Source organism: Pristiophorus japonicus, chromosome 7 (genome assembly GCF_044704955.1).
Source record: "Pristiophorus japonicus isolate sPriJap1 chromosome 7, sPriJap1.hap1, whole genome shotgun sequence".
In the NCBI taxonomy this organism is placed as follows: domain Eukaryota; kingdom Metazoa; phylum Chordata; class Chondrichthyes; family Pristiophoridae; genus Pristiophorus; species Pristiophorus japonicus.
In genome coordinates this window covers 210,702,953-210,716,000 of record NC_091983.1, presented here as the reverse complement: position 1 = coordinate 210,716,000, position 13,048 = coordinate 210,702,953, and the positions used below count along the sequence as shown (strand labels likewise).

General features: G+C 42.7%; 1 protein-coding gene and 1 long non-coding RNA gene across 11 annotated transcripts in view; one reads left to right on the top strand and one right to left on the bottom strand.

The window, feature by feature from the left end:
- Positions 1-13,048, top strand: part of LOC139267436 (bcl-2-like protein 11) — a 39,872-nt gene that overhangs the window by 8,113 nt on the left and 18,711 nt on the right. For all 4 annotated transcript variants that reach the window (XR_011593901.1, XM_070885758.1, XM_070885756.1 and 1 more), the window contains one exon: positions 2,291-2,436. Coding sequence is in view for 3 of the 4 variants with exons in the window: in XM_070885758.1 (XP_070741859.1) it covers positions 2,291-2,436 (146 nt within the window). In the remaining variant the exon portion in view is untranslated. The remainder of the gene's footprint in view (positions 1-2,290; positions 2,437-13,048) is intronic.
- Positions 10,799-13,048, bottom strand: part of LOC139267437 (uncharacterized) — a 584,220-nt gene continuing 581,970 nt past the window's right edge. For 5 of the 7 annotated variants that reach the window (XR_011593903.1, XR_011593907.1, XR_011593902.1 and 2 more), the window contains 2 exons: positions 11,562-11,754; positions 10,799-10,953 (listed from right to left, as the gene is read on the bottom strand). This is a non-coding gene — a long non-coding RNA (uncharacterized lncRNA). Of the gene's footprint in view, positions 10,954-11,561; positions 11,821-13,048 lie in introns of all 7 variants that reach the window. The other 2 variants (XR_011593905.1, XR_011593906.1) reach the window with 1 other exon arrangement.

Sequence of the window (13,048 nt, the reverse complement as noted above, 5' to 3'; positions counted from 1 at the left end):
TTAAACCAGCTTTCTTGCATAGGTCTGTCTAAACTGGCATTACTCAAAGCTGTGTTCATATGAAAATGACATTTTAAACCAAGAGCAGACTTTCGGTAGATTGATTGAAAAGATAACCTCCTTTGCTTGCTGAGGCTGTATGTACCTCCATACATCTGTATTGAGTCAACATCCTCAACAGAGTGAAGACTGAGCAAACGTTTTCAGTCACAGCCGATCACCACAGTGCCATTGGAGCACACACTGTAGTGCAACAGTGAGAGCAATCTTCTTTAATAGTGTTGTCAGTGTGAAAGTGCTAACTATGTTTTGGAATTGTTAACTATTAATGTCTTTTTCTTTTTTCACCACTCATATCCAGTGAGAAGATTCCTCATTTTAACTCGATGCTACAACCCGTGAGTCACTGCTCCAAGCACCATAGCTAATACAGTGCTGCAGTGGACTCTTTCGTTTAGTACTGCGGAGAGCAGTTTCTGTCATATGCCGCCTTTCTCTGTTATATATGATAGACTGACAGGGTTCTTGTGGATGTGCTGTATGTAGAAAGCTTCTGCATGATTTGAAAGCTGGGAGTCAGATTCCGTAGTTAACCTGTTGTACCTGTGGAGTGTTTCTATTTTTTTTAATTCATAGTATGCATTTACTTATTCTAGTTTAACATTATCCCTCAAAAAGTGAAGTTTACTTACCAAGGAAAACCGCAAAGCTCCCAGGATCTTAATTCTAGCTCTTCTTGCCCTTTATGCTACAATAATTAATATCAGGCACTCCTAATCTCTCTACTATGCCTTTTTCTATTCCCTTTTGTCACTCAACAGTGTTATGTTTGCAATGGCATTGACTGACTGCATGTTGGAATTACAGCAAAATCAGCTGCATACTGTTACTTTCATAAGACTACTGTTGACACGGTCGAGTTTGCAACTCATATTTTATTTCAATTATTAGTACTGTAGTGCCCAGTACCCAAAGTGGGACTAATATTCCTCATCTTTTGAATGTGTTGAATCCTTTACAACATACTTGCATTTATATAACTCTTTCAACACAGTGAAATGTCCCAAGGCGCTTCACAGGAGCATAATCAGACAAAAATTGACACTGAGCCAAAGAAGCAGATTAGGACCGGTGACCAAGGTCAAAGAGATAGGTTATAAAGTGGGTCTTAAAAGAGGGGAGAGAGAGAGAGACAAAGAGGTGTGGGGAGTGACCGCCAATGGTGGGCGAAGGAAGTGCGTGATACACAAGAGGCCAGAGTTGGAGGAGCGTTGTAGGGCTGGAGGAGGTGTCAGAGATGGGGAGTTGGTGAGGCCAAGGAGGGATTTGAACACGAGGGTGAGAATTTCAAAATCGAGGCATTGGTGAACTGGGAGGCAATGTAGGTTGCCGTGCACAGGGGTGATGATGGGGACTTGGTGCAAGTTAGGATACCGGCAGCAGAGTTTTACATGCTAAACAGGCCGATACAAACGGTCATGAGATCCTTAACATAGACTTAACTTATTGTTTAATGGCAGATGTTTTACTGAGGCCCTGGTCTAAACCAACAGCTGTATAGGAATCCACAGTGTAACAGTTCACATCTTTTATTGAGCATTAAATAATAAGTGGGTAAGTCAAGGGTTGATTTCAATTCAGCAGAAATCGTCAATCTCAAAGACAGTGTACGAGGAACTGGAAAAACCCAAGAATGGTGCAGTAAGAGGAGGTGCGCTCTCCTGCGGCGGAGGTCAACATAAAGTTATTGAGACAAGAGCAGAGGGCGTGTGTGTCTAGCCTCTGCTATACTTCATGTGCAAACAGTTCCATTCTTCAACATTGAAATTCTGTACCCCAATATAAGTCCAAAAAGTAGGCATTTTAAAACAAAAAGGACGAACACATTTTCAGGATTATAATTCAGTCTTCACCCACAAATTTTACAGTCACTGTTTTAGTAACACTCCTACTGGTTCATATGTGGCTATCCTATATTTGGAAAACATAAAAATATTTATTTCGGAAGATGCAACTTGAAACACCAGACTTACCTAAAAAAAAATCAATAAAATCTTACTGTGGTGGAACGACTACGTATACAATTGCTCTGATGTTAGAAAGGTGCTGCCACTATTTTTTACCTGGATAAAACAGCTGTGTGAACATGGCTTCAGCTGAAGAAATTGGATGTTGTTTACATTCAGGTGTGGGTTCATATACTGAGCTCATGATGGGGACCTCGGTGAGCTGTGCTGTGCTGCTAGTTCTCACATGTTTCATTGTCTTTGAGCACTGTCTTTTTTTCCAGACATGGAGAGAATACAACCAAACCAACCGAACGATGGAATCCAGGAAAGGTTTCAACCTGTGTCCATGGACAATCAGCCCGAGATATGGATTGGACGAGAGCTGCGGAGAATTGGTGATGACTTCAACTCTCGATACCAAACAAGGGTAATTAACCAATCTTAAGTGTATTTTTTACGTGCTTTTGTACCCTGTTAATAGTCCAGTGGTAATACTTGCATTATTATGGGGGTAATGTTACTAGACTAATAATCCAGAGGCCTTGACAAATGATCCGGAGACGTGAGTTCAAATCCCACCATGGCAGCTGGGGAATGTTAATTCATATAATCAAATAAATCTGGAATAAAAGGTCAGTATCAGTAATGGTAACCATGAAACTACCAGATTGTCATAAAAAGCCATCTGGTTCACTAATGTCCTTTAGGGAACGAAATCTGCCGTCCTTACCTGGTCTGGCCTATATGTGACGCTAGACCCACAGCAATGTGGTTGACTATTAACTGCCCCCTGAAATGGCCTGGCAAGCCACTCAAGCGCAATTAGGGATGGGCAATAAATGCTGGCCTTGCCAGCGATGCCCATATCCCATGAATGAATTTTTAAAAATACTCTACAGTATAATGCGCCACCCTTAAAGTGGAGCTTCATCAATATCAGAATAGGAACTGAGGATTATAGAGATACTGATTGGGCCGAATCATAAGACATGATCTTCTCTGTTAGAGATTTTACAATCTGTCATCCAATTCAGCTACAGTTCAGGGGAAATTTCTGTAAAACCTCCTCTCCTGAATCACGCTGGAGTACTTTGCATGGTTAGCATTGGCAGAATACTGGTATCTCACCCATGGAACCATTCTTCATCCATAAGTCCTAGTGTCAATTGGCAATTTAACCACAAGAGGCATCATAATCCAACCTGATTCCGTTCTCACCTGACGTTCCACACAAATGCACTTTCACCAGTAATTGCTGGATATTGATCAGTAATGAGAACCATGTCCAGTTTCAGATGATACAGTAATGTAGGAACAATTAGATCAGCACATTTTTTATCACATAACTGATAATGCATTTTACCGTGGCATACCAATAGCATAAACCAGAGTGTAATTCCGAGAGGAGACCCAGCAGCCCGGCAACACTCGCTCTTCCTGGCAGTGTCTAATGCCAGCCTTATCGAAAGCATCTGCCATTCTTGGCAAGAGCTCAGATCTAACCATGACACTAGACCAGCATATTAATGCCTTTTTTGTTAACCAAAGCCACAATAATCATAACCGGTTCTCACCATAATGGGAAGACAGATGGTACAATTTAGTATTGCATAGTATATTTGCAACTTTTTTTTATACTGTAAAAGGAATATTATGGTATCTGCGAATGCATTTTATTCAGTAGATTTTTGATTGTAACACCGTGATTTCGATCACTAAAGCATCCTTCATGAAGCTGTTAATCTAAAACAGATTAATTGAAGCTTTCTTACTATCACATTGTAAAGGGTAGGTTTTTTCCTCCTTCTTTCCTTCCCGCCAACACCATATTTCCCCCCACCCTCAACTCCTGAAGATGACTTCTTAATAGTAGGATACAGTACTGTAGGTGCTGACAGTGCCCCAATACCATGCCCAAGTGAGCATTGTGCACGTGTGAGGCTGTTCAACTGTAGGGACATCATGTACAAGCCCAATTCTGTTCTCATTTGCATCCTATGGAGGTGGAATTTGCAGCAGGACAGCAATTAAGAATGGGAGTAATGTCAGATGTTTCCTGTCTCTACTCTGGGGGCACAGTGAAATTCTACTGCTTGGCCCAAGATCGGCCAACAACATAGGCATGGGAATTAAACCTGGGACCATCCTTGTCTGTGTGACTCAGCATCATGGTGCCTTTAGCCATTGAACTTTCAAGAGCTCCTGGAAGTAACCTTTTGATAGGATATTCCAGTCATTTATTAAGCTAATGAGTAAGTTATTTAAAAAAAAAATCAAATTACTTTAACCAGAAGAGGCTGATTTGGGTGATTTGCAGTTCATAAATACTGTTCGAGGTTTCTGTGATAGTCTGTACTGATTTTCTGTCACAGCATTAACAGGTAAAACATTAACACAGATAGTGGGCGCCAGCGAGTTATCTTGAAATAAGCCATCTTTTCATAGCCACAAGTTGTAAGTTACTGCACTTAAGTTTTATTAAAATGTCTCATCAGGAAGAAGGGTAGGAAGTTTCTTTTCTAAATTGAAAGCGGCTCTACCAGTGTCTCAGCTGGCTAAAGCAGTGATTAGCTGAGTCTTACGAAATCAGGAAGGTTATAGGTTCAATCTCTCGTCTGGGCTGAATTATCTGAACAGGGTGACTACAACTGGGCTCAGTGCCCTCTGGTTAGAGAGTATAAATCAGCAAGGGTGCCTGCTCCTGGCCACTATCCAGCGACCCTTACAGGAAGCAGGTCGGTTGAAGATTGGCCGTGATAGTCTACCTCTCCAAGCGCAGTCACATTAACTACAAACAATGTCTCAGCACACACATGGAGAATAGGCATTGAGGGAGGTGCCTATGAAATCTATTGCAGCCAGGAGTGAATGATTTCAGGAGGGTAGGGGAAACATTGGTGGAACTGTTAATACACTTGGTGATTTACGTCCAGCGCATAAATATAATTGAAAGATAAAATGTTAACTATATTCCAATAACTAAGCAGCAAACCATAGGTACTATTAGGATTTTTGAAAGTGGCTGTGAATCAAGGACACTTGTTCTGAGAAACAATGAACCTTTTTCACATCCACCGTTTTGGAAATTACATACGAGAATCACAAACCTGCCATGAATTAATTATTCCATATCGTCATAAAGTTGGATATTCCTTTTTATTCCTAAATCGTGTGTTCATGTTGTGTTTTGATCATATGAATTTCTGTAAACTGATGTGCTTTCCCCATATAAGTATATGTTGGTTAACCACACGGGTTTGTCCAGCTGTTGTCATTTTACAATTTGATTGCAACCCATTGTTAGTGACAGTGTCTCTGCTGGCTGGCCAGAGGGAACCTCTTTATACCCTCAACAGCTTAATCGGGTAACAGGTCTGAGAAAATTTGGGCATCTGATTGGATGGTTTAGATTTGCATAGCCAATTGTCTGACTAGATATTTTCACTCACAAAGGGAAGTAGTGTGGTGTTAGTTTAGCAGGTTACAGGGTGTAAGAGTATTGTGTGCTTCAGTTCCAGGGGAGGAGACATAGAGCCAGTATAATGTGGACAAGGTAGAGAACTTGAAAGAAAAGCAGAAATATAACTGAACCAGCAGGGTGAAAAATGCAGTAAAACAAAAAGAAATGCATTTTAAAAATGTCAACAAAAGCACACAAAAAATAATTTTAAAAGTCGTCTTCTTTTGTATTGCTCTACCCCTTAAGAATCTACAGCTTGTTATTATCTGTTATATATAGTTGTTACCTGCGATAGGAGCTATTTTATGTTTTTGTAACCCTTGCCTACCATGGGTCATGGAAACATAGAAATTTACAGCGCAGAAGGAGGCTATTTCGGCCCATTGTGTCCGTGCCGGCCGATAAAGAGCCGCATGGCCCTCGGTCAGCAGCCCTGAAGGTTACATATAAACCTATGAACAATGAACTATGACAGAAAGGTAAAGAGCACCCAGCCCAACCAGTCCGCCCCACACAACTGCGACACCCCTTGCATTGAAACATTCTACACTCCACCCCAACTGGAGCCATGTGATCTCCTGGGAGAGGAAAAAAAAACAGGCCAATTGGGGAAAAAAAATCTGGGAAAAGTCCTCTCCGACCCAATCAGGTGATCGAAATTAGTCCAGGAGATCACCCTGGCCGTATTCGATTCCCTGCAGTACTTACCATTGTATCTGCGCCAGCCAGCAAGAGGTTACCCGGTCTAATACAAAAGCAAAATACTGCGGATGCTGGAATCTGGAATAAAAACAGAAAATGCTGGAAATCTCAGCAGGTCAGGCAGCATCTGTGGAGAGGACGCAGAGTTAACGTTTCAGGTCGATGACCCTTCATCAGAACTGGAGAGTGTTCGGAAAGAATGGATTCTTCACAAGCACTGAAAGGGGGAGGGGAAGAAAGAACAAAAGGAAAGGTCTGTGATAGGTTGGAAGACAGGAGAGATTAGAGACAAAAGGGATGATGGCCCAAATTCAAATAGTAATGCCAGGAGTTAGAAAAACATTAGTTTAATCCCACTTACCAGCTCTAGGTCCTTAACCCTGCAGGTTACTTCACTTCAAGTGTCCATCCAAGCACCTTTTAAATGCGATGAGGGTTTCTGCATCCACCACCCTTCCAAGCAGTGAGTTCCAGACCCCCACCACCCTCTGCGTGAAGAAGCCTCCCCTCAAATCCCCTCCCTCTAAACCTTCCATCGACTACCTTGAAACTATGCCCCCATCCCCCCTCCCCCCAGAATTGACCCCTCCACCAAGAGAAATAGGCCCTTGCTATCCACTATATCCAGGCCCCTCAAAATTTTATATTCCTCAATGAGGTCTCCTCTCAGCCTCCTCTGTTCCAATGAGAACAAACCCAGCCTATCTAATCTTTCCTCATAGCTAATATTCTCCATTCCAGGCTGCATCCTAGTAAATCTCCTCCGCACCCTCGCCAGTGCAATCACGTCCTTCCTATAATACGGCGACCAGGACGACACGCGGTACTCCAGCTGTGGCCTAACCAGAGTGTTATACAATTTAAGCATAACCTCCTTGCTCTTATATTCTATGCCTCGGCCAATAAAGGCAAGCATTCCGTATGCCTTCTTAACCACCTTATCCACCTGGCCTGCTACTTTCAGGGATCTGTGGACAAGCACTCCAAGGTCCCTTTGTTCATCTACACTTTTAAGTGGCCTATCACTTAATGTATATACCCTTTCCTTATTAGCCCTCTCCAAGTGCATTACCTCACACTTCTCCGAATTAAATTCCATTTGCCACTGCTCTGCCCACCTGACCAGTAGATTGATATCCTCCTGCAGCCCATGACTTTCCTCTTCATTATCAACCACACAGCCAATTTTAGTGTCATCTGCAAACTTCTTAATCATACTCCCTATATTCAAATCTAGATCATTGATGTATACCACAAAAAGCAAGGGACCCAGTACTGAGCCCTGCGGAACCCCACTGGAAACATCCTTCCAGTCACAAAAACATCCATCAACCATTACCCTTTGCTTCATACCTCTAAGCCAATTTTGGATCCAACTTGCCACTTTGCCCTGGATCCCATTGGCTTTAACCTTCGTGACCAGTCCACCATGTGGGACCTTATCAAAAGCTTTGCTAAAGTCCATATACACTGCATCGTATTCCTTAACAAATCCGTGTTGACTGTCCCTAATTAATCCTTGCCTTTCTAAATGTAGATTTATCCTGTCTTTCAGGATTTTCTCCAATAATTTTCCCACCACTGAGGTTAGGCTGACAGGCCTGTAATTGCTCGGCCTATCCCTTTCTCCCTTCTTAAACATTAGCAGTCCTCCAGCACCATGCCCAAATCTAAAGAGGACTGGAAAATGATGGTCAAGGCCTCTACTATTTCCTCTTTTACTTCACTCAACAGCCTGGGATGCATTTCATCCGGGAATGGAGACTTATGTACTTTTAAAGCTGTTAAACCCCTTAATACATCCTCTCACACTATGTTTATTTCATCCAGAATTTCACACTCCTCCTCGATAGCAGTATCTGCATTGCCCCTTTCCTTTGTGAAAACAGACGCAAAGTATTCATTAAGAACCATACCAACATCTTCCGCCACCACATAAAGATTACTCTCATGGTCTCTAATCGGCCCTACCCTTTCTTTAGCTACCCTCTTACTCTTAATTTATTTATAGAACATCTTTGGGTTTTCCTTAATTTTACTTGCCAAGAATTTTTCATGTTCTTTCTTAGCATTCCTAATGAACTTTCTATATTCTTCCAAAGATTCTACAATATTTAGCTGTTGGTATATGACATAAGCTTCCCTTTTATTCTTTATCCTCCCCTATAAGTCCCTAGACATCCAGGGGACTCTAGAATTGTTATTCCCATCCTTTTTCTTTCGGGGCACTTGTTTGGCCTGAGCCCTCCGGATTTCCTCCTTGAATACCTCCCACTGTTCCGACACTGATTTACCTACAAGTAGCTGTTTCCAGTCCACTGTGGCCAAGTCACTCCTCAACTTAGCAAAGTTAGCTTTTCCCCAATTTGGGACTTTTATTCCTGGTCTATCCTTCCTTATCCATAATCAGGTCCGTATAGGCCACAGACATAGGTACGGCTCCTGTAAACCTGCGTAGTTGCATTTAGCAAAGAAGTAAGGAGTTCTTTAGCCAACACTCCTATTTGACTGTGCAACATTAACAGCAATTGGGCTTATGGAGAAAATGGTCTGGGAGACAGGTTATTTATACATAATGCACTAGTTACTAGTTGAAATATAAGATGCTAATGGAGAAATTTACATTCCAGGGAGGAAAAAACAACATCATTGACTTCTTATTAGTGCATTTCAATACTTACATAGTCCATATTATGCCAAAACATCTGAAAGCACTTCACACAATAATCTAGTTTTGATGTGGACTATTCCAGTGCAAGTATTGAAATGCACTGATGTTACATAGGATATATAACACAGAAACAGGCCATTCGGCCCAACCAGTCCATGCCAGTGTTTATGCTGCACTCGAGCCTCCTCTCGTCTTTCCTCATCTAACTGTGTCAGCATAATCCTCTATTCCTTTTTCCCTCATATGCTAATCTTCGCAATGCACAATCAGTGCACCCTTTTGTGGTGGGACTGGCTGAGAAAAATATTGGCTACGATACCAGAAAGAAGCCATTGCTCTACAAATAGTGCCACATCATCTTTCACCATCTTATCTCAAGGACTATACATCCAACAGTGCAGCATTCCCTTAGTTCTGCATTGGAACGCCAGACTATGTGCTGTAGCCAAAACCTTATGACCCAGTGGAGAGAGTGCTACCAAACAGACACGGTTAAACAAGTTGTTTGTTGATTACCAATCTTCTCTAACAATGGTTGGAGAGCAGTCAATGGTGTTGGACAGCTTTTTAATCCCAAACCACGGAAAAATGAAGAAAACGCATTGCTGTGGGGAGAGAATTGCATTTTTACTGACGTTGGTTACAAATCAAACCATATTTGCATCCAAGAGGGCGGGGCTTTATGGGTGGATAAAACTATAAACAGATTGTTTCTATTTAATGCATATGAGATCACTTTCTATCTAATACTGCTATGCCACACATACAAAAGAAAATCATAAAGATTCTACCTCAAACTGATATTGTTTGCCATCTGTGGGACAGCTGCTCTGATACATTAACAATGTAAGATTAAAGCAGCTGTTGAACTTGCAATTAAAACTTGGGCCCATCGAGGGTTTATGTGCTTCAGTTTTCATTTGCATCTTGTAAAGTAGCAGAAAGATAGTTCCTTTTCCCTTCATATTATGGGACTGCATATGCAAGCCCACTGGTTTACAGTGACTGAGTAAGTCAAGTGTTGCTTTTATTATTTGAGATATTAGGGGCTAAATTGCCCTCTGCCTGAAATGAGTCACACCGTCTGCTTTTGAAGTGTTCCATCCGCCCCAATGCATGGGGCGGACAATCTGGAGAAATTAAGCTTTTTGGGTGATGTTTCCGGTCGGAGCGATGTTGGTGTGAGGAGAGGGGCGGAATTGCGATCGGGTCGGAGAAGCCATCACTAGAGGGGCGGATGTGGGGGGGGGGGGGGGTCAGAGTGGCTGACACTTCAAATCGTCATTGCGCTGGAGTGTCACAGCATTCCTTCCCCCTCGGTTAAAGGGGAGGGCCACAGCGAACTCTGCAGCTACTTTAGTGGCAAACACTGGGCCACCAGGGAGGGTTTCGGCCGAGCCAGCAGCCTGGCACACACAGGCGGCTTGTTGGTGGCCCGGCCAAACCTGCAGACATAATTGTCGGCCGACCTGGCAGTCAACCGACAAACAAAAATAACATGGGAGTCGCCAGCAGTGCCACTTCTCCTTTAAGGGCGGCCATGTCGCCCAGCCATAGAAAGGGGCAATTTTGGAAAGGGTCGGTGTGTGCCCTGCACGGCGGGAAAACGGGTGTTGCGTTCCCCTACACTGCTGCAAAAGTAAAGGAGGGTAATATCAAAAGTAGTGGCCCCTCCACACCGAGCTGTGGCCGCCGCTTTCAGGTGGCCCCGAGCCTTATAGAAAGGGGCAATGTCGTCCTGTAGGATTTTTACCACCTCATTTCTGCAGGTTGCTGGCCTTGGCTAGCATCTATAAGGAGGCTGCTATTACCTATAATGAGGACCTGGTTAGGGTAACTGAGTAGGCCAAATTCTGTTTTCATTACATGAGATTCCACCATTTGTTGGCTGTGTTTTGAAGATCACGTTGCATATCTTTCATTTTTTATATCATGAAGAAACTGAAACCAGAGGCGTTGACTATAAGTAATCACCTTTATAAACATCACCTACATTTTCTTCCCTCGGTACTTACAGCAGCATATCTCACTTAGGCCACTTTCCATGATAGTTCCTCACATAACCTTAGATCCCAGTGGAATGTAAACTTTCCTTTAACTTTTCACAATCACTGAAAAACAAATAGGGGCTAGTTAACAACTGCTTAACCTTTGGCCATTATCACTTTGGCACTACATCTAGAATCAGAGTCCCTGTATATTGTCACCTTTTTATTTTTAAAGGGGCTGAGATTTCAAAATAAACATGTCTAAAGATAAAAAGTCTTTAATTTTATTGATGTTCCCCACATAATTCTTCGCTTCTTGGGGCCCAATCCAGCTCATATCATCTTGCATTTGGGGGGTGGGGGGGATGGCTATGATTGTCATCTGTTCACAAGCCTCTTTCAGATTTCCAGGTGTTACATGTAAGCAACCATATTGACCTGTCTCGGTTTTTTCCCCTTCCATTCCCCTCATGGGAAAGTTAGTTACGCTCTATTCAATGACACGTCATTTTACATATCTTTAGACTTTGCTCCCACTTGTGCAATCATTTTAATTTCAGAAACCATTTGCCTTTGACTCAAGTTGAACTGATTTCATTCTGAGCTAAATATTTCCATTGTCTAGAAATAGAAGCAAAAAGGATTATTTTTAATATCGTTCAGTGAAAGTGACCATTTAGGAGAATTACACACAACAATTGCAAAATGAAATATAAACTGCAAATACTAGCCTTTAGTATTTGTATCTACTCCAGGCTTTGGATGACTGCAGGTGAAGCTCTTCTGTGATGAAGATCCAATTCTTCAGTCCAGCTTTTTAATTGCAGCATGTTAACATGTCACTTTCCAAGCTTTCTCGCTTCAATTGCACCACCTTCACTGGCTGCGCCTCTTTTCACTCTCTGGTTCGTCTCTGCCGCAATTCTAAATATACAAATACTTGGTTTGCAGAACTCATCATTTGAACTTGAGCGGACATTCCATATTCTTCTACAAACCCAAGCAACAAGAATACAGTTCAGCAATAAAAACTACTGCAGTTACACTGAACATGAACTTAGAAAGGATAAAGCTCTTTCCCCTTTAATGGTTCATAAGAATTAGGAGCAGGAGTAGGCTCTACGGCCCCTCGAGCCTGCTCTGCCATTTAATAAGATCATGGTTGAGTCTTCGACCTCAACTCCACTTTCCCTTCCTATCTCCATATCCCTTGATTCCTCGAGAGTCCAAAAATCGATCAATCTCAGCCTTGAGTATACTCAACGACTCAACATCCACAGCCCTTTAGGTAGAGAATTCCAAAGATTCACAGCCCTCTGAGTGACGAAATTCCTCCTCATCTCAGTCTTAAATGGCCTTCCCCTTATCCTGAGTTCAGGGGGGAAGTGCACTGACTGGCCTTGCAGACCAGGAAGGTGCCAAGTTGGATCTCTGGTTTGTGCTGTCTTAGCTAATCTCAGCTGGGGCGGAGGTAGGGGCATTACAATAGGACTCAACAGTCTAAATAGGAGGGAAAAGAATCAGCCAGGGTTTCAGCACCTGGTAAGTATTCAGTGGTGCTTGTTGGAAAGCATGTTCTCGTGGAGTTCAGATAAGGACAGATTCAGACTTGGCTTTCCTCCATGGTTAAATTGCCTAATAGCACCTAGAGGGCCATTTGAACCTAACCCGCCCGTTGGGAAACTGACGGGATCGGGAGCAACGCCGGTTTTACATCCCGCCCGGATTTACTGTCCATTGAAGTCAGTGGCGGGTGTAAAACCAGCGTTCCACCCAATCCCATGGGATTCTCGCCTGGTAACTCAGGTTAAAATGAGCCCCCCCTTAGTGTCTAGGCTTATACAAGGAGAATGTACACTTGGCTGTGATATCAAAAGGGTTTTGGTACTCAAGGAATCATAACCCAGCACAACTCACTGTCTGGAACAGGCGTGTAAATTGGTGGTTGGGGTGGGGAGGACGACTAGGAAGAGATGGAAACTTGGGTGAGAGAAAACTTGGGTTTGCAGCATTTATGACACTTTTATGTACTTTGGCTACATAGCCTTAGAAAGTGATGGCTTTAGGTGCAATTTATTTATAGTCAGTGTGGTGGCCCTGCATATTTGTGTAGCAATGTTTGTGTCACAGAGATGCAGCATGCAGGCTCACAAACATGGTTTCGTAAATAACAGAGGCTTGTTCTAGTTTCTAATGTCAACAGACGACACTCATCGAA